Here is a 21399-nt window from a genome sequence, read left to right as displayed (position 1 = left end):
CCTGCTGTTTATCCATTAGATCTAATGTGGTCGCTCGGGGAATGGTTATGCCATTGACGGCATCATTTACATTTTAAATTAGACTAATCTAATTTATGTGTTGGAATACATTTTTCCATGGTTGTACTTCTACTTAAAAACAATTATTAGATAAGGATCAAATGATAGACAAGGCTACAAAGTGGTTAACATAATTCATACAAAACAATCATTCTGTGCAGAGAAAAGAAAAAGTAGAGGCAGTATTGTTTGACTTTAAAGTACTTTAATCAGGCACTTTGATCAAAATGTCTCTGAACAAGTCTAGAATGTTTGAAAATATTCTGAGAACCATCTCTTTTGTGTGGCACTATTGTATTCACTGTTTGATCAACAAATTAAACATGAATAGCAGGTAATAACACTGTTCAAATCATACATTGCAAAACAAACAACATGGTACCTTCATTGTAGGAAAATAGGTAGTTTTCAAGAATTTTTTGGCCATGGTCAAAAAATGGCAATGTAGGCTATTTCTAAATAATTTAACTACTGCTGAGATGATATTCCCATAAGAATAAATAAAAGTAGAAGTTAGTGTTTCTTCATCTAACTATTAACACAGTATCAATGTGACTATAAACCTGTCAAGGAAACAAACTTTAGCTTGAGAAATGAAAGGAAAATGCAACTTCCAGATTTAGGCCATGGAAGGGCTCTAGGCAATCATAAAAGAAAACTTGTACAGGAGTGTTTTGAGAAGGCTGTCAAAACCTTAAGAATAACACATGAATGTATCTGGACTAGGTATGTTAATGACCGTGTCATTATTCATTATGGCTAAACGTGTAAATAGAATAGACTATTATTAATCAATGACGATCAACATTCCCCTCTGCTTGATCATTCATAAATGTTAAGCTATATTCTTATTACCAACAAAACATAACTTACAGTATTTTTTTAAAGAAATAGTATCTGACAACATTGTACTCTACTATATAGACATTCGTAGTGTAGAAAGAGAGCCCATGGTCCAGATTAGCATTAATGCTGATGTGTGTAAAACATACTCTCCTGAAATCAAACCAAATATCTAATCTTTCTTTATGTGGTCCAAACTGTATGTTAGGATACTTTAAAATAACCCATTGATACTGAGCTTAGATTATGTTAACCCAGTTGATGGCCAATCACAATGAACAAATGAGATTAATTAATGAATTCTCAGGAATGTTATAACCTCGTGGGAACTTGCAAACTGAGCAGCTTATCTGCATTGTAACTAATGGCGATAAAGCTGCTTTGGGTTCTGCTTTATTATAGCTATGTTAGCTGAAAAGCAAACACTGGGCAAAGGTAAGGCTTGTTGTGATAAGTTAAAGCAGGGTCACCTGAAAATTAGGGCAGATACTGTACTTTGTAACTGTTTATCAGGATTGAAATTCTTTCAAAGAGAATAAAGTAACGTGTGTTTGGAGCTATGACAACATATAAAATGTTCATCACAGTGAATTGTAATGAGAGAGCATTCACTTGATTCCTTGAAAATGTTATCGCACAATACTGTATTCCAACTGATGTTTCACTTGTTCTAGCAAGGATGCTTCTTCTTTTATGAATATTTACAAGCCTCTGGTACAAAATCCCAAATCATAAAACATTAAGGTTGAGCTTCATTTAAAACCACAAGAGGTTAAGAATGACAGGAAATAGAACCAAGTTACAGTACAAACAAGTATACAGTACGAGCTACAAATATACAAATATAGAAATATATTCTGAGGTTATCGCAACCTTCGACACAATAATGCCATTCCTTGTCAGAAGCCATATGTCAGTATAAAAATATAGACAGAAAAATGCTTTTTGTACAAAATATTGACATCACAATGAATCCCCATTTGAATGTGCAAATTGACACTAATCAACCGGAGAAAAAGGCATTGTCCATTTTGACCTGTTAGTCATGTAGTTCCGTTCATTTTCTCTTCATTAGGTACCACACCCTCAGCTACAGTATACAAACTGCTTTCTATAATCCTGTGTATCTGTCCATTGGAATCAAGCAGTGTGGCAGTGAGTGTGAGAATGGGGTTACATACCCCTCTTGTCATACAGTAGAACTATCCTGAACTCCTGTCTAGTTTTACAGTCAGGAGTTCAATCTTTAGATGAACTTTTGGGATTTAAATCCTTATCTCTGCCTCCTCGCTGTGCTCTAGATTGTGCTCAGTTGTGCTGATCATGGAAGCTGAGGGACCCTGGGAGACATTGAAGGGAGTTATTGCTGGAGAGCGGGCTGCTAGTGGTGAGAGCGAGGGGGAGAAACTTGGAGACATGGCGACTGATGAGATGGATCCCTCACTACTGAGGGGAGATCTCCTAAAGGAAGCCAGGTGGGGGAATGTCCTCCCCACGGCGGGCTTTGTGGGTACAGTTTTGGCCCCTGGATGAGCCACAGAGGTAATAAGGGGTGGGGGGTCAATTCTCGGTTCGGCCTTTGCTTTGTGAAATGGCCGGCGGGGATTAGGAGGAGCTGTTTCATCCTTTAACCGTGCTATTTCTGTGAATACATTAGCTAAAGGCTGGAACTGGGGACACCAGTTCAAGAGGTAGTCCCAGTTATAGCTGCCCCTTAACTCCTCATCACTGGCCACTATGGCTGTAAGGGAGCCATCCACAGCGGGCTTTCCATCCTCTGGGAAAGCATAGTCTTTAGGGTGTGAGATGTTGAGCCCTCGTCCCACACCTAAATATCCACCTCCTTCATCCCTATAAACTGGTACCTGGCCAGCTAATAGAGTGCCATTCAAACTTCCCAGTTTCTTTCCTTTAAACCACTGGTTGGCATCTATAGAGGGATCACAAGACACGTCCGACAGCTGGTCTGCATCCTGCTGAATACCAGAGTCTGGGCCTCGGGCAGAGATGCGCTCTTGCATGGAGGAGGAGATGCTGGACACGCGAGGGTACTCATTGATCATCCTGATCTCATCATCCTCCGCAGCCTCCGCCTCCGCCGAACCACGGCCGCTTGAGTGGGATGGGTCCAGTGACCCACCGCGGGTGTATGGCCCCCCGCTGTTCCCGCCCTGAACAGGAGTATATCCAGGAAGGGCCTGGTGGTAGATCATTTCATTCCCTGCCAATTTAGTCTCCTCTAGCTTGTGCAACACCGTGCCTGACACTGGTGTCCGGCTGCAGGTTTTGTGTTGCGTCTTCTGACGTCTGAATTTGACAAAGAAAAGTGCCACAGCAACAATCACAAGGATGACTATGGTCCCAAGGGAGACCGCAATCACACTGACAAGCAACATGTTCATGTCCGTGGAGAGACCGAAAGAGGAATGGGTCACATCGATGGTGACCAGGGTGGTAGCTGTGCGGGATGTCTCCAGAGGGCTGTGGGCGGTCACATCCAGAGTCATCAGGCGCACCTCTCTCTTGGAGCGGCTCACGTGTCGGCTGTAGCTATCCATCTTGAGGGAAATGACGCCTGTGGATTTGTTGACCTCAAAGTAAGGAGAGCTCTCCGCTAGAGAGTAGAGGACAATGCCATCCACGCCGCCGTCCTCATCCCTAGCGTGCACTTCACCAATGCTCTGCTCTTTCTTTGCCCCCTCGGGCACTTGGAAGGAGAACTCTGAGGGGGAAAAAACAGGATCATACTCATCCTCCCCTGTCACATACACTTGGAGTGTGACTGTGGCAGAGTAGTTGCCGGCATCCATAGCAAGAGCCGCAAAATGGAAGGAGTTCACCTTTTCGAAGTCAAACGTGGAGCGTGTCCGCACTTCTCCCGAAGTTTGGTTGATGAGGAAAGCCTCTTTTCCCTCCCTAGAGCTGTCTAACATATAATATTTCAACTGACCGTAGACTCCTCTGTCATGGTCAATGGCATGCAACATGGTGACTAAGGCATTCTGGGGCTGGTTCTCCTTGATGCTAGCAGTAAGCACCTGGAGGGGGAAGTAGGGCTTGTTATCATTGATGTCCTTCACCTCCACGCTGACTGGGGCCAAGGCGTAGTGACCTTGACCATCAGTGGCCTGGACCACAATCACATGGGAAGACTGCCGCTCATTGTTCAGGGGTCTCTGGAGCATCAGGGCCCCTGTCCACTGGTCCACATGGAACAGGCCTGTCTCATCGCCTGAACTTATGAAGTACTGCACCTCTGCGTTGGGAGCGGAATCTGGGTCAGTGGCAGACAGATGTAAGATCTCCGTCCCGGCCACTGCCGCCTCACTCAGCACCACACTGTACTCTGCTCGGCTAAAGGCTGGCGGGTTGTCGTTGGTGTCTATAACGCTGATGATGATGGGCACACTGGAGCTACGTTGAGGGATGCCGCGATCGGACACCACGACCGTCAGATTATAACTGGGAACTGCTTCAAAGTCCAGCCCCTCTGCGAGGATCAGGCTGCCCACTGTCTGAAAGCCCCGGCCCTCCAGGAACCGCACGCTGCTTTCAATCTGGAAGGTGTTGCCGGCATTGCCGCTAGCAATGGCAAAGTCAAAACCACAGTTGTCCCGTGACAGGTCTCCGTCCAAAGCCTCCAAGGTCAGGATGGTGGATCCAGGGAGTCCATCCTCCGATACAGTAGCTCTGTACTCTGATTGGTGGAAGATAGGGGCGTTGTCGTTGATGTCATTCACTTGCACCTGCACAGTGGCGATGGACGAAAGAGATGGGGTGCCCTGGTCCCGAGCCTCGATCACTACCAAGATGGATGGGCTCTGATAATCGAACTCTGTCTTCTGGGTGATGAACAAGGTACCTGTTGGAAAACAGTTAGGAACAAGACTGGTTACATTATTGTAATCAACTGTATTTTTTAAAACTCTCAATAATCTCTAATTGATTAATTAGGCTGCTCTAGACAAAACAGTCAAGGAGAAAGTATTAATAAAAATTAATAAAAAATTAATAAAAAAAATAAATAAAAAATAAAACAACATGTGTACTGACATCTGGGGTTATAGCTTGTTTAAAATAAGAAAGCAGTACAGTATGGAACAAATGACAATCTATAACTCTAAGTTCCACCTTTGAGAAGACCCGTAAAGGATGTTGATGGTCCAAAACAATGGAACAAGTAATCTTACGGCACAATTTAACAATGAACAAAAACAGTCATCTATTCCATCAAATTGCTTAATTCATGTTGTTTCAGTTTGCAATTCCCATGGCAAAACTACATAAAAAGTGTAGACTGAAGCATGTGATTGATATTACACTTAATGAAGCTAGTGGTTTGGCAACAAACATCACAGGAGTTTGTTGTGTGTGTGTGTGCGTGTGCGTGTGTGTGTGTGTGTGGGAGAGAGGTGGAGGGTGTACTATAGTGCGAGGGCTCAACCTTTGACGCAACAGCAACATCTTTATGATCACAGAGAGAGAACCTTCAGGGGTTGACACTAACGGTTGCCCGACTGCCCGTGGCAAGTAAATAAAACATTCGGGCAAGTGGAGTTTGCTTTCAGGTTGCGGGCAAGTGCATTCCGTCTTCATTAAATATGATTGGCTATTCATGAAGAACAATGCTACCTTTTTACAACTATCAGTTGCACTCATTCAGTGACTGTCACCACTCTGCAGTTATCGATTCGATTTAACATTAATTTGTTCTACAAACGTCCATTTTACCTATCATTTTACAATGATAGTATAACGATTTACTTTTCGGGCAAGTCCTTTGGGCAAGTAGAACATGACCTATGCTTGCGTGACGGGCAAGTGCCTCTGAGACCTTAGTGTCAACCCCTGACCTTTAATACAATATTTTGTAGACGCCAAGTTTAACTCATTGACTGCCAGAGTTAAAACCTCGTTCATAGCAGCCCTTGCCAGCGATTTTCTTGCCAGCGAGTTTTTTTTGTTTCGTTATTTTGTTATTTAATTCACATATAGAAAGTCTACCTTGACACTTGAATCGTTTTGATCGTTCCGCCACTAGAGAGCAGCACATACCAAGCTTGATCGCCTCTCGATCACACTCGCCCCCTCCCAGACCCACTCACACAGTGAAACACATGAACCGGAAGTGAAATGTCTCAGATTCTGTTATCGGCGAAAATTACTTTGTGATACACAACGGGGATGACTGTTCGTCACCCAGACCATAGATTATAGGAGGGGAGGTCTCCGATCGTTTTTCATAGCGTGTGAAAACCCGTTTGTTTCCCTATTATGGTCTAAAATGACTGGGGGGAAAAATGTAAAACCGAAAACGGAACCCAAGTCATGGAACCGGATGCAGTGGTGGTTGAAGTAAGTGGAAACTGAAACTTAGCCTGATTCATAACAGAATAGCGTGATCAGAGCATAAAGATCAATAAAGACCATAGATCGCATTAACGCGATCCTGGCGGCCAAGCGCGCTATTTATTAGATCGCGTTAATGCGATAATGGTGGCCAATGAGTTAATAACACAACTGAAACAAATAGCATTAAACGGGAATTTAACTTTAAAACACTTCTGGGGTAATTTTCATGTCTTCTCAGACTTGTGTGGGCATCCTAAGCAGTTTTTAAGTTGCTTGATTCAATATTTGACATTCATTTGATCAGACATGCCCCCCTCCTGTAAGCCGAAACAACTTCAAAATGTTAGAATCATTGAAAACAGACGTCCCTGGTTCTTCTGACTGATTCGTCCATAGTTATTTCATGCATGGACTTCATGGATTTCATGCATGAACTTATAGGACTCCTTGATGCAACATTACATTACAGAAAATATTAACATAAGGAATCAGAAAATGAAGGTCCCCCCGTTCATTAGAAAGACTATATCAGTCACCAGTACCAGGGATGTGTGTTTTCAATGAGTAACATCAAGTTTGAAGTTGAAGGTGCTTATATAGAGGGGGGGGGGGTCTGATTAAATGAATATCAAATATATAATTAAGCAACTTAAAAACTGTCTGGGGTGTGGATGTGAAAATGACCCCAGAAGTGTTTTAAAGGGAAAAATCCCCTTTAAAGGACCACTTCACACATTTTGATTTAAATAGTCCTCACTAATGCTCTTCATAAGATGGCACTAATTTCTCTGAGGAGGGCTGTGGACAGTTCACCTGCCAACCAGTGACATCATCGGTAGGCAGGTTTGGTAATTTGAAACAAGGTAATTCAAAAAAAAAAAGTTATCAATGCAAGAATAATGTCTTGTATTTCAGGATGCTAACTTTCTAGGAAGAAAAAGGCAGTAGTTTCTATTAGCTTGGATTCCCCATGATGATGATGACATTGGTAGGTGGGTTTCTGAACTGTCCACAGCCTCCCAATGAGACCCAGAGTGAGCTGACGGAAATTGTGCCGTCTTACAATGAGCGTTAGCGAGGACCAATTATATGTATATATATAGGTTGAAAATTGGTGAAGTGCTCCTTTATGTCCTGCTTTCACTAACTTTTAATGGTCTAAATGATGCCGTGTGATGCATTGGGGAATGTCTCCTTTTTCTGAAGCGGTTTCTGAAAAGACTTTGGAAACACACTTGAAAACAACATGAGTGAATGTAACAATGCTACCGTTGTTTGGGTCGATGTAGAACATGTCCCTGGTGCTGGATGACATGACTTTGTATGTGATCTTCCCATTCTCCCCAGCGTCCCGATCAGTGGCTGTCACCGTGACGACTGCACTGCCTGCTGGGAGGTGCTCTGACACAGTTACCTGAAATGTTGATCAACATGATACACATGATGTTACACGGTGGTGGTGTGATGGTGATCATCCAGTCCAGTACTTGAGTCAAAGTATAGAAACTCCTGGTCAAATATGACTCAACTACAAGTGAAATTTGCAGTCACATTTGTACAAATTATGAAGTACATTTTCTTTTAAATATCAATGCATTGCTGTATAAAACATTTGACATTTTCGACATTTGAAGATTTTCCAGATTTAGCTTGTATGCTATTTTCACTATTTTGAAGTAGGGCTTGAGTAGTCAATTCATAATGTACGTTTCCCTTTCCTAGAAATATAGTGGCGTCAAAATATTTGTCTTTGAAATGTAGTGGAGTGAAAAATACAAATACTCAAACAAAGTACAAAAACTCAACTTAATATTACTCAAGTACGTAACAGTACTCAAGTAAATGTACTTTGTTGCTGTCCACCAGTGGTTACATGCTCAAACATGACGTTACGCTGAGCAGAGGGACATGAAGGTGTGCTCGAGTACTGTACTACGCATGGATGGATTATAGACTGGTCCAGTGGGGCCAGGGCCCAGGGGCCCTTGTTTACATTCTAAAAGACTGCAAACAAGTCTCTAGTGCCTTCTTGACCCACAAATGCCTTACAACCCGAGTACTGTGTTAGCGTGCCCTCTCGACTGGCCATTCTGGGTAGCCTCAAAGATAATTGGCCTAGGGGCCCCTGCAAGTCTAAATCCGTCCCTGACTGTACAGTACGTACCTGATACAGGTCCTGGGTGAAGGTGGGGGTGTTATCGTTCACGTCCTCCACCAGCACGGTGAGGTTGGCCTGGCTGTGGTGTTTGGAGTCTGAGGAGTGTATGATCAGAGTGTACCAGGTCCTCTCCTCATAGTCCAGCGCGCCAGTCAGAGAAACCCATCCGCCGTAGCGATGGATCCCAAACATGCCCTGGCAGTCTGCCTCCAGGTGCAGCATGTAGGACAGGGCTGGTCCAGAGTCCACGTCATTACCTGTGACTTGCGTGATCATTGTGCCAATCACAGTGTCTGTGTGTGTGTGTGTGTGTGTGTGTGTGTGTGTGTGTGTGTGTGTGTGTGTGTGTGTGTGTGTGTGTGTGTGTGTGTGTGTGTGGTGGGAGGGGGGGGGGGATGAAGACACAAGAACAATTGAAGTTTATTCCGCAGAATGGATGTCAAAGACTCACAATCAATCTCAAGTACAGCCTTACTTTCTTTTTTTGTATCCTCTGTATTAAAAAACATAAAAGAAAAGAAAAACATGATGTTCCGGAAAACCCTTGACATCAAATAGACAGGAAATCAACTCAGAGGAACTCGGCAGTAGAGGGTTTCATCAAGGGGTCAGACCTTTATCACTGAGTCCCGCTGAGTGTGCGGAGTATGATATGGGTCTTGATAAGATCACTGGACTGACTTTCACTGAGAAGTTGACTTACCCTCAGGCACCCGGATCTCCTGAGGCAGAGGAATTGTGGGACTGTTGTCATTAAGGTCGATGATGATCACAGTCAGCGTGGCAGAGCCAGCGAGCCGCGGGGTTCCCCGGTCGGTTGCCGTAACAACAAGCCTGGTGCCACAAAATAAATGTCAGTGTCTGGACTTTGCTTTTTATCTTTTATGAACCATGTTTCACAACGTTTCATCTTCCCCTTAGAACCCGCGTCTCATTTTCAGACTGAGCATTAAAAGAGATTTATTTCTCAGTGCAACAAGAAAAGGTATTTTGGGGGAAAGTGAAATGGTACAGTGGAAATGACTGCAAGTTAAACTTTAAATATCAGTATTGATATTATTATAATTTAATATATATAATTTAAGTATGCCATACACTCCTTAACCACTTGAACGTATAGCATCAGTATGGGCGGAACATTCTCCCCAAAATAGCAGATCTACAAGCAAGTAGCCAACACCAGTCAACTATGTATTAGTAAGTATAGAGGGTTTATGGAAGTATTCCACAGAAATAATGGTGCTGTAAATCTGAAGAAAACAGAGCAAGCCTCACTTTGTTTGTGTCCAGATCTCCCTGTCCATGATGGCTGCAGTGGTGATGCTGCCGGTCAGTGGGTCGATCTTGAACAAGCCGCTCATGGATGATGACCTGATGGAGTAGGTCACCTGGCCATTCTGACCTTGGTCTACGTCATCTGCCAAAACCTGAGGAAATGACCAGATTGAAAATGAAAACAAAGAAATGTGTTTAGCATCAGCGTAAAGGGAACTAGTGAGCAATATTGGACTTGGAAGTCTGGGTTTGTTAAAAAAAAACAAAGACCTCAGTGGCCCTGGCTTCATGGCACAACGGAATCTATGTATTCAACATGGATGTTGAAAAGCATAAGGAAAAGAACACAATCACTTCTCAGTGGGCCTGAAACTGTCCAGATCTCTAAAGTTTTAGCTGAGTGTTTTCTATTCTACAACTTCACACTTAAATGCATGCCAACCATAATACATGCACAGGGGACAAGCTACTGCACCTGAATAATGGGGAAATCGTAGCCCTGTGCCTCTCTAATGTAAGCTACATAGTTCTGGAGCTGGAAGCGTGGCAAGTTGTCATTGACGTCCTGCAGGATTAGGTTGACGGCCATGTACGAGGTGGAGGCCGCCGTTTCGGCTTTCACCACAAGGCGGAGTCTTGGGGTCTCCTCAAAGTCCAGTCCCTCAGAGTTCTGGACCCAAATTTCACCTATTATGGTTAAAAACAACAACAGTGGCTCAGAGAAGGATCACCACTGCGTACAGCATACTTTGGACACTGCTTTTCTTGTGCACCTTACATTCTAAAACTATCACTGCACCTACCAGTAGTGGAGCTGATTCCAAAAGACTGCATTCTGTTTCCACTAAATATACTGTAGTTGATACCAGATCTGGAGCCATCAGGGTACTGCGCCTGCGTCTGAGTAACCACAGTGCCTGGAAGATAAAATAACAACAACACATAATGAATTGAGTTGCATGTCGGGCGGAAACCTTGTATGTCTAAATGTGTCACTTTTCACGAAATGGACAAAATAACCTGCGTTCCAATGGATCCAGTGTAGTTATTATTTTGTCACAAATGCTTTTCATTGGTTAAATAGTCATAAAACCCACAGACAGACTTAACCACTTTACTTTAAACCTGATTAATCCCTATTTTGGGAATTTTATTATACGTGAAAAAAACGTTTTAAAGAAAAAAAAAGAAATTGAAATAGCAGATCTTCAATCTCACAAGACACTGCCTCACAACGCATTGTGCGGTTGTAGATCGAATCAAGCGGGGGAAAAAGATGAAATATGGAGATACAAGGTGTGTGCCCGGCAGCGAATATATATCACTCTGTCCATGACATTTACGATACATTCCTTCTCATTCTCATCTTCCCTAAACCGGGCAGGACGGCATGCAAGGTGAATACTGTGTGTTTTACAAACCTTTGGCAGCATTCTCCTGCAGGCTGATGTCCCGTGCGTTGCGACTGAAGCGGATGCCCCTGTAGCTCTGCTCCCTGATGTAAATGATCACCACCCCCAGGGAGGACTGAGACGGGCTTCCCTGGTCCATAGCCTCCACTATCAGTGTCCTCTGGCTCTGGGTGAGAGACTGCAGCTTCTCCGTGGCCTGGATGTCGCCGGTCAGGGAGTTGATGGTGAAGCCCCTCACAGCGCGGGCAAAGCGGTAGAACACGGAGCCGTGGGCCCCAAAGTCCTTGTCCTCTGCCCTCATGGTGGCCAACACCCTGCGGTTGGACACGCTGCCGGCGGAGATGTTGAGGATGAGCGGGTCCTGGATGAAGAAGGGAGCGTTGTCGTTCACGTCCTGAATGTAGACGGTCACCTGAGCGGTGGAGTTGCGCGGGTTGGACGGGGAGGAGTCCGTGGCACAGACCTCAAAGCTGTACGCGGCGGTTTTCTCTCTGTCCAGGGGCGCTGCTGTGATGACGCGGCCCGTGCTTTGGTCTATGATGAACATGCTCTGAGCGCCGCCCGTCAGGAAGTAGAGCACCTGGCCGTTGGCGCCCTGGTCTACATCAGTGGCTTTTACCTCCAGAACCAGGGAGCCAATGGGGACGTCCTCGGACACATCCGCCGTGTAGCCGCTGCTCTGGAACTGGGGACTGTTATCGTTGATGTCCAGGACGGTCACCTCCACCGTGGCTGTGCTGCTGAGGCGTGGGCTACCCTGGTCCTGGGCTGTCACTGTCAGCGTGTAGCTAGCCCTCTTTTCTCTGTCCAGGGACCTTGAGGTGGACAGAACACCCGAACGTCTGTCCAAGATGAAATCTCCCAATGGATCCCCACCTGCAAATGTTAAAAACATGAATAATGCACAACATACTGTATTTGTCAGGTTCCCAGGCTAGCTCACCATCGGATCGTGCCATGAATAGTAAATATCAATGTCTGACCAGTAATATGCGGGTCACTAGCTGCATAGGCTGCACCAACGCTCCTGATTTCGTGTATAGAGGGGCGGTGTATAGAGGGGCGGTGTATAGAGGCGCAGAGAGATTGCGCCTGATCCCATTGGTTCACCGATCTGTCCGTCAACCCCCGCCCCGTTAACACAAGATTACGAGCGATGCCCACTGCACTCTGGTTGGTTGGGGAAATGAAACACTTCCTATACCGGGTACACCGACGCGCTCCTCCAGGCTTTTATTTTTTAGCAAAACTAAACAATAAAAGTCTGGAGATCGAGGCTACTAGCTGCAAGGATGCATAAAATATAGTACAATAAGTGAAGAGAAAATGTCACCTGTAATCTTGTAGTTAATCTCCACACTGTCCCCCGTGTCCTGGTCAGTGGCTTGGAGGGTGAAGAGAGCCAGCGGCTCCAGGTTTTCAGGCACCTCCAGACTATATAAGAGCCTTCCAAACACAGGCGCATTGTCATTCTCATCAAGTACTCTGATCTTTACAGTGGCTTTGGCATGGTTGGGTGGCAGGCCTCCGTCTTTAGCGTATACTATCAGGACAAAGAACGTAATGAAGAAGAAGAAGAAGAAGAAGAAGCATAAATAGAAATGTATAAATACTGGTACAGAAAGACACTGCATGTCTATTTTCAGTCATTGCCAGCTTATGTGTTTAATGAATGATAACAGTGTTCTAGTGCTAGCAGGGGACAGTACCTGTCACTGTGTGGTACTCCTGTACTTCCCTGTCCAGGGCTTTAGTGGTTGTTATGACACCTGTGACTGGGTTGATGGTAAAGCCTTCCTCTGAGATATCTCCATATGTCACCCGACCATTGGTCCCTAGAAAAAAAAGAAAAAAGCTCTTATTAAGTTCTTATTTAAAAGATGAATCAAATTAACCATTTTAACTGTTAATCGTCCAGGGAACGTGGAATGAGGTCATATTTTACAGCAGGGGTCTTCAACGTTTTCAGGCCAGGGACCCCCAAACTGATGGGGAGATGGAGCAGGGACCCCCTACCTCAGGGATATTCAACTAGAATAGGCAGGGGGCCACAATTGTAAAATGACTTGAAGTCAGGGGCCACAAAGACCGTGACAACAAAACCGTTTGTTGTGTGCTATAGGTCCGATAGGACACAATAATGGACACATTATGTCCATTATGGTAACTTATTAGGGCCTGCTTCACACTGCATTCATGCATTTTGATGTTTGATAGGAACATTTCTGTGACAGTCCTTACTCGTTGGTGATTTTGATATTAAGAAAATAGGAAGTAGATAATGTCAGTGTGTTCTGTGCACGGGTTCCTGGCATAGAAGTGTCTCGTATTAATGAAAGGTTTTCATTATTTTTGAGCACCCAGGTGATAAGAGCACAAGCTCATATGATGTGTGTGTTTGAAGTGGATGACGATGGAGAAGATGGAAGCTGGACAAAATCCACACAAAACTAAAAGGAGCACATGAAAGGAGGAACATAAAGGAACAGGGGTTTTGAGTGCAGTTCATTCATCACAGACCAACCATGTGTAACTATTTCTGAGTTTTGAGTGGAGGTGGTTCAAAGAAACCAAAGAACACCAAAGAAATGATTCTCCTAATGCATCCATTAGCGTGTATGTGTTAAACTAACACATACACGCTAATGGATGCATTAGGAGAAGATGGAAGATGGACAAACACATCATATGAGCTTGTGCTCTTATTACCCGGGCGCTCAAAACGAATGAAAAAACCTTTCATTCATATGAGACATTTCCATGCCAACCAAAATTCAAAATGTTCATCCTGTACAACCAACCATCTAGTAAAAATTATTTGCATTTCATTTTACATTGGAACATGGTTTACATTGGAACATGGAATATGTTCCAGGGAGCACAAGAAAGCTCCGCTGGGACAGGATTTGGCCCGCGGGCCACCAGTTGAATAACACTGCCCTACCTCGTAGGGTGGGGGGGGCTACAACATATATTGTATAATTATGTATAAAATTGTGTTTCATATGTATAAACATACCATGTTATTGTGCATTCAATACTAAGCTATTAAAAGAATAGACAGATTAATATATTCATGCTTTTATTTTAAACATACATGTACAAGGTACAGTGAGTAGGGTGTCCGTACCACTGTCATTTATAAACATACCTTATGAACTGAGAAGCAATGTCAATACTATCAACAATCCGTCAATTGCACAATAATCATGTATAGAAGCTATTCATAATGGACAGAATCATGATTTATTTTAAACATAAATATGTAAAGACATTTTTTTATATATATATATATATATATATTTTTTTAACCCATTAAGACCTGGAACTGTGTCATTTTTAGATTTGAGCTAAAAAGCGTTATTTTACACTTTAGGCTATTCAAAAATAGCAGATCTACAAGCGAGTGCCGCGCTACGAGCTTGTAGATCTGCTATTTTTTTTAAATCGTGAAAATGTGTGCAAATCTTTGAATATATATATTTTTAAGGCGAAAATTTTTAACTCAAATCTTTGCTTCTGAGGGGTCCCTGGAACAAGATATTTTTGATGGGGGTCCGCGGCCAAATACATATAATTCTGGGGGTCCTTGACATGAAAAAGATTGAGAACCACTGATATAGAAACATAGGTTTTTCAGAATACTGTTGGGATTTAGGAGACATGTAGAATCGGCTTCAGGTCTCAATGGGTTAATCTAATCTAGAAACAATTGATGATCAGGTGCCTTGCTCAAGGGCAACGCAAGAGTAGTTGTTAAATGAGGAAGGAGCATTTCCTTTCCCCAGCTAGACCGGCCCAACCGCTCCAGAGATTCAAGCCAGTGACCTTTCCGGTCACCAGCGGGCTTCTCTAACCCCTAGGCTATCATCATAGTTTACTCTAAACCATGTGTAGGTTGGATCAGATTTCCAAACCTTGTTACGCTGGACCAAGTTTCCTCACACAGGCTAGGGGGAAAAAAAATGCCTGAGAGCTGTAAATACTTGTGAAAATACACTATTTACTTTTCTCACGTAAACACAGTGGTATTCCTTTTTTTTTATTTGTTTGTAGCTTCTTTTGCTGTCTAAGCAGTTGGTGGTGATGGCCCTCCCTCAGGTGTCTGGATGCCAGATTGCGTGCTAACGGAGAGAGCAAATCTGGCACCCTCACCTGTTTACTTCACTAATTGCTCTTGGAGAGAGAGTTTATAATCCTTCTGTTTTATGTGCTTCTGACTAAGGCCAAGGGAATGTGCCCTTCATCCACCCCCACCCTCCTGTGTAGTCTTCAATTAAAAACAACTGCTAATGTCCGTGATGTGAACATGCGTGCGGCACATGTTTGCTGACATGGCACCAAAAGTGAACTGTGAGCATTGCTTGCTGATACTCACTGGCATCCTAATTTTGAGAGGGACACAGTTTGACGTCAGAAAAAAAAGAGAATATATGGCTTTGGTTAAACTATGATGGCACCCTGGATATCTTTCCAGCAATGAAAGATTGATTTTAAACATACGGTATTCTGTCACATCACGTCTCTGCATCGAAGCGTCACTCGGTTTTGTTTGCCCCCAATACAATATTGCTCCAGTTTCGTCAGATGTTGCCCATTCCTGTTTCCGAAAGACACTGGTCTCTGGAGTTTGTCAGCTCAAGCAGCGATACCCCCTCTTTTGTTTAACAGTTTGACATCTTTCCCAGGAAAATGTGGGTGATTACTACTATCTAATTAACAGAAATAGCCTATTATAAATGTAGAGTAGTATGAAAGGGAAGCAGTTACAGAACATGCCGTGTGAGTTGTCAGTTTGGCACAACTGCTGTCAGAGCACATGGTGCAGTATGATGACTCACCTTGGTCCAGATCGGAGGCAGACACTTTCAGCACACTGGATCCTGGTGGCTGATTCTCAGCTATCTGGGCTTCATACTGGCTCTCCTCAAACCAGGGCACCTGATCGTTAACATCAATCACATGGACACATAGCAGCTGACTGGTTGACAGCTGAGGTATCCCATGATCCTCAGCAATTATGGTGAGGTTAAAGATGTCCTGCTCTTCGCGGTCCAGAGGTTTGAAAATAGACAGAGAGCCTGGAGAAAGATGAATTAAAGATGAAATGTGAAGAGACATCCTCTGGCTTTGCGTGCGTTATGATGTCTCATGGGAGTGTGTGAGTGGCTGGCTGACAACTGTGACAGTGTGATATCAAAGGCCAGAGCGAGCATTCCATGGCTGCATGTTGTTATGTGACCGTAGTACACTTTAAAACAAGCAGAAATAGCAAGTGTGAGAAGATGTCGTGTGAGGACCAAATCAGAGCTAAGTTCCTCTACACCAGCATTGCCTACCTGAGTGCTACCACCACTGCTGTAACAGCCCAACTATCTGGCCACAGTTTACGAGTTTTTCCATTGGAGAATGCCGCAGCCGACGAAAAAGAGGCAGTAAACACACACTGTAGACACGCAACAACCAGGCCTGCCGTGCTCTGTAGAAATTAGGGGCACCCTTGCCTTTTCATTATCCTGCCCTAAGAGGGTAGAGCTCGCATTGATTCAATTTCAATTTCATGCTTTAAAATGAGCCGCAACCGTTAAAGAGGGGCCAGGACACTGGGGCTGTTTTGGTTTTGTTTTAACTTTTTCTATGTTTTCTCTTTGTATCTTGCTAGCTCTGAGATAACTTGCCCCTAAGCCTTTAATCTGGTAGGAGTTACTGGCTGGAATACTTGCAGCGAGTTTGACTCCTCTGTGATCCTGCCATAAGCCTGGTCACTGATAACATATGGGCAGAAGAAAGACAGTGGGAAACAGGGGGAAAAAGTTCTTATTTTGGATGTTTCCAATTCCAAGTGTACGTGGGTTTTGGTGTGCCAACCCTCCAGTCTGAGGGTTAACTGAGGTAATTTCATGGGCGCATTTCAGACAATGAGTGGAACTGTTTCTTTTCTCATATGGGGAATTCATTCATCAACATTTGATGTTTTAATCAGAGAATAGCACTGGCTGTTGCTGAAAGTAATTTATCGTATCACAAATGTATTTTTCCCTCTGTCCTTTCAGTGGACTGAATGACCTGGCGGCTGACATTGAGTAATGCGAATGTGTCAGGCAGATAGCGAGTGAATAACACCATACACTTAAAAGATGACCGTGCCTCATCCAACAGCTTTGGGGTTCCTCTAATAATAGCGCTGTGGTTTTCTCTATTGTGGTCGTAGAGTAATAGCAAACTAATGAAAATAGAATGTGTAAGAGATGGGGCCGGTCCTTCCCATCACCGACCCCGGAACGGGAGCAAACCAGGTGCTCAAAGGATTAACTCTGTCATCGTCCTAACAAATGACCAGTGTGGCCAAAAACACTTCAAGATGGGCACGCACTGTGGGCTGAGCGGTAGTGACATGCATGACAGACCCTGACTGTTTCCATCCCCCTGCCGGTCCAGGGGGGGGATCCCAGCAGGGGAGGGTGGAGCCACACCCGACGCGTGTCTCAAACACCACAACAAAGCCCACGGGACCAAAGAGCCCAAGGTCAATGTTGAGTAAGTGACAGAGTCTCACGCAAGTACACAAACTCACGTGCTTGCATATGCACACACACACGCACACGTGCGTAAAGGCGCACTGCGCACGCACGCACACAACCAGGCGTAACTGATCCCCTCTCTAATGGTTCCCAGAAGCCTGAGCAGGAGGTTCTTTGGTCTTTCATGGGAATAGATCCACAATAACAGATGATGGGGCTGTGTGTGTGTGTGTGTGTGTGTGTGTGTGTGTGTGTGTGTGTGTGTGTGTGTGTGTGTGTGTGTGTGTGTGTGTGTGTGTGTGTGTGTGTGTGTGTGTGTGTGTGTGTGTGTGTGTGTGTGTGTGTGTGTGTGTGTGTGTGTGTGTGTGTGTGTGTGTGTGTGTGTTTTTTTGGCAGGCTGCAATGTCTGGTCTCTGAAAGAAATAAGTCCTGAAAGGTGAAGCAAGAGTTCTATTGAACTCAACACTAACAGGACTATTAAAAGTCTTTGCACACGTGCATGTGTGTATGTACGTGAGTGTGTGTGTGTGTGTGTGTGGTTTTATTGTATCAGCATGAGGAAAAGTGAGATCTTAAATGTCTGTATCCCTCTCCAAGAGTACTCGCAGAGACTTGACTTACCAGTATTGGGGTTGAGGCTGAACGTCCCCCGGACATTTCCGGCCTGGATGCTGTAGGTCACCCTGGCATTCTCCCCTTGGTCAGCATCTCTGGCCATGACATACAGTGCCACAAACCCCACTGGCTGGTCCTCCATCACACTGACCGCCGTGGGAGAGCTAAACACTGGTGCATTGTCATTCTCATCAGTAACATACACCCTCGCCGTAACAGAACCCCGGCGCCTCTGACTGGCATTCAGCGCCGAGTCTGTTGCTTGGACAACAAGGATGAGGGAGGAAGTGACCTCATGGTCCAGTTCTTCTCCCAAGGAGAGAATGCCAGAAGAGGGGTCAAGGTTCAGGAGGCCCGGAGTGCTGGGCCACTGGTGTAGAATGGAGTAGGTCAGTTCACTGTTGGGCCCGCTGCCGTCCTTGTCCGTGGCCTGGAAGGTGTAGATAGACGAGCCGGCCTCCATGCTCTCGGGAATGACAATGGTGACAGGGTCTTCTGGGAATTTAGGGGCGTGGTCATTACTATCCTCCACGTCGATGTCCAGCTGGACCAGGGTGCTGCTGGGAAGGGCCTTGGAGAAATCGTCCACCTCGATCTGCAGGGTGTATCGCGCGTCCCGCTCATAGTCCAGAGGCCTGGCCAGGTAGAGGTCTCCCGTCAGGCGGTCCAACACAAAGGTTCCGTCCTTGTCTGTGCCGCCGACCACTGTATAGGTGACCTCCCCTGGCTCTGCGAACTCTCCGTCGTGTACCCTCACGGAACCAATGACGGAGCCAGGCTTGGCCTCCTCCACAGAGTTGAAGGTGATGGAGACGGAATTGGTCTTAGAGGGAAGTCTGCTCAAGCTGAGAACCTGTGACAAAGAGGGACCATCTTTGTTTGAACATTTGTACATTGAAACATAGAAAAAGAGCAAAACTGATCTAATCCTGCTAAGAAAATCGGCAGAGAAGTTCAAGTTGTTGGTTGAACAGCAATCGTAATATCGTATCGAATATAATTTAATAGGCACATTTGCCTGATGGCAAATTCAATTCCCAATACAATAAAAAAATAAAATACAGAGTTGGCACGAACAGATTTTGGCCACGATGTGAGAGTTGAGAATGAAAGAATACAGTTTTAAGAGGTTCTTATGGACCTGAGTAACATGCTGCGCTAGTGTTAATCAGACCTAATCAGTCACTGCCAAGTAAAATAATAAGAGATAAAAGTAACATGATCAGAATAGGAAATGGTGAGCGTGTTTAAATCTAGCACTACCACCACCTAGTGTCGTATGCACATGGTTTTACACTGCCCTTGATGACCAATCGCAGTGACTTCAAAGGCGCCAATTTTAATGCTTCACTGCCTTGCATGAAAAGGAACACCATAAGTTGCACATATGACACATTGCTTTAATAATGGCGTTTTTCATCTCACGCTCTCAGAGGGGTATGGAGGACGCATAAAGTGAAAGTGGGAGAAAGAGAGCGAATGAGAGGGGAAAAGAGGAGAAAGAGAGAAGAGGCAGAGAGGCCGCACGGATCCAGTGTTTTGAGCTGTTGCTGGCGCAGCCTTTTAAAGGCTTACAGGATGTTTGAGATGTTCGGCATGGCATCCACTGTACCCGCCGCAGTGAGTAAGCTATCATAAAATAAGCTGTGTGCGTCTTATGAAACAATACGTGACAAGCCGTTAATTGGTTCCACATTATTTGCAAAAACGGAGTGTTCCAGAGTTAAATTGGTGTAGTCTTGTCCTGTCAGTGGTGGATTAGGGGAATCTGTCTGAATTGATGAAACATTTTTGTGAAATCTATCGGACAAAAACAATGCTACACTGTTTAAGCCAGTTAGTAATTATTACTTTCCTTCTTTGCTGGAACGTGGAAGGGGAGAAAAGAAGAAAAAAAAAAAAGACTCAATGGAACTTTTACTAGAGACCTTTACAAGAGTGCTTTATTTTCCTGGAACCCAGAAGTCTGGGTTTCTTCCAGGTTCCTCCCATCGTGTTCGCCGGTCACCTTTCTGTTGTATATTAAACATTAACTTAATTAACTTCAATGCTATGTTTTATATGAGCATATATCATTGCCTCTTTTTTTTCTACTTTTCTTTCCTTTTTTTTAAGGGCTACCGTATTGAAAGTGTTGAAGTCATTGACTATGACCTTGATCAGAGGAGTCTACAGCTGGCCCTCATCACTAGCCAGCTGGGAGTATTTGATTCAGGGCTACTTTTCCATTTCAGATAGAGATTTCCCTTTTTTGAAAAGTCACAGAGGAAGAAAGGGGAGGAGAAGGGAGGGAGGCTTGTCAGAAGTGAGGCTGATATGTCTGCTGCTACTCTTGAGACGCTTCACGTCCAGAGGCCCTGCTTATTCTTTGATACAGAATAGGTGAGTCTCGGTGGTGTGTGTTCTGGCCGGCTTCCAGCGTAGCACAGACCTGTATGCTGACGGAGCAGGAGGTGCTGCGAGGAGGCAGGCCTCGGTCAGTGGCCGTTACGGTCAGGGCGTACTCGGCTCTCTCCGAGTGGCTCAGAGGCGATGAGGACCGCAGCTCCCCGGTGATTGGGTTCAGAGAGAAACGCTCAGCCCTGGGACCTATAAGGAGACACAACGGGAAGGTTGAAATCCCATATTACTCACACGTCCACTCGTCTAAAGTATGCGCCCACATACAATAAACCCATCAGTCATCTACTGGCGTACATAATCCCTCCCTTGTTCTCCCTGCGGTTGCTGGTACCTGACAAGGAGTAGAATATGGTGCCGTTCTCCCCCTCATCAGGGTCCTTGGCTTGTAGTGTGCCCAGCAGTAAACCAGACGGCTGGCCTTCCTGGACCTATGAAAACCAGATACAGCATTCAATAAAGCCCAAAGGCAACTGGAAACTTTGTCACATGACCGTGTTGTATGATGTGTTGTATTGTATCACATACCCAGCCTTTATTTCCTCTGGGTGAGAGGGGGATTAAATGACAGTGGGGCTACCATTTTGCAGTTCCTGAGTGACAGTAATGTTAATCTATTTATCCAGTTAAAGTGTTGATGACATTTTCTCATTGACTTAGTGAATAGATAAGGTTATGGGTATGTGATGAACAAGTTATCACCTCAGCATTGCTGAATCAGCCTGTGGTTGGATAAAATCAGGCAGAGAGGAATGCCTGGGTG

General features: G+C 44.7%; 1 protein-coding gene across 1 annotated transcript in view; it reads right to left on the bottom strand.

The window, feature by feature from the left end:
• Nucleotides 1–294: 294 nt before the first annotated feature.
• Nucleotides 295–21399, bottom strand: part of LOC308085341 (protocadherin-16-like) — a 110757-nt gene continuing 89652 nt past the window's right edge. The window contains exons 8-21 of the mRNA XM_080428462.1: nt 20971–21067; nt 20668–20825; nt 18243–19089; nt 15942–16181; nt 12810–12935; nt 12434–12643; nt 11110–11976; nt 10492–10605; nt 10164–10375; nt 9689–9840; nt 9117–9247; nt 8420–8706; nt 7525–7669; nt 295–4765 (exon numbers count right to left, since the gene is read on the bottom strand). Coding sequence (XP_080284588.1) covers nt 2169–4765; nt 7525–7669; nt 8420–8706; nt 9117–9247; nt 9689–9840; nt 10164–10375; nt 10492–10605; nt 11110–11976; nt 12434–12643; nt 12810–12935; nt 15942–16181; nt 18243–19089; nt 20668–20825; nt 20971–21067 — 6183 coding nt within the window. The 3' untranslated portion in view covers nt 295–2168. The remainder of the gene's footprint in view (nt 4766–7524; nt 7670–8419; nt 8707–9116; nt 9248–9688; nt 9841–10163; nt 10376–10491; nt 10606–11109; nt 11977–12433; nt 12644–12809; nt 12936–15941; nt 16182–18242; nt 19090–20667; nt 20826–20970; nt 21068–21399) is intronic.

This window comes from Gymnoscopelus braueri (genome assembly GCF_963280865.1).
Source record: "Gymnoscopelus braueri genome assembly, chromosome: 5".
NCBI lineage: Eukaryota > Metazoa > Chordata > Actinopteri > Myctophiformes > Myctophidae > Gymnoscopelus > Gymnoscopelus braueri.
This window is presented reverse-complemented; position numbering and strand designations above follow the sequence as displayed.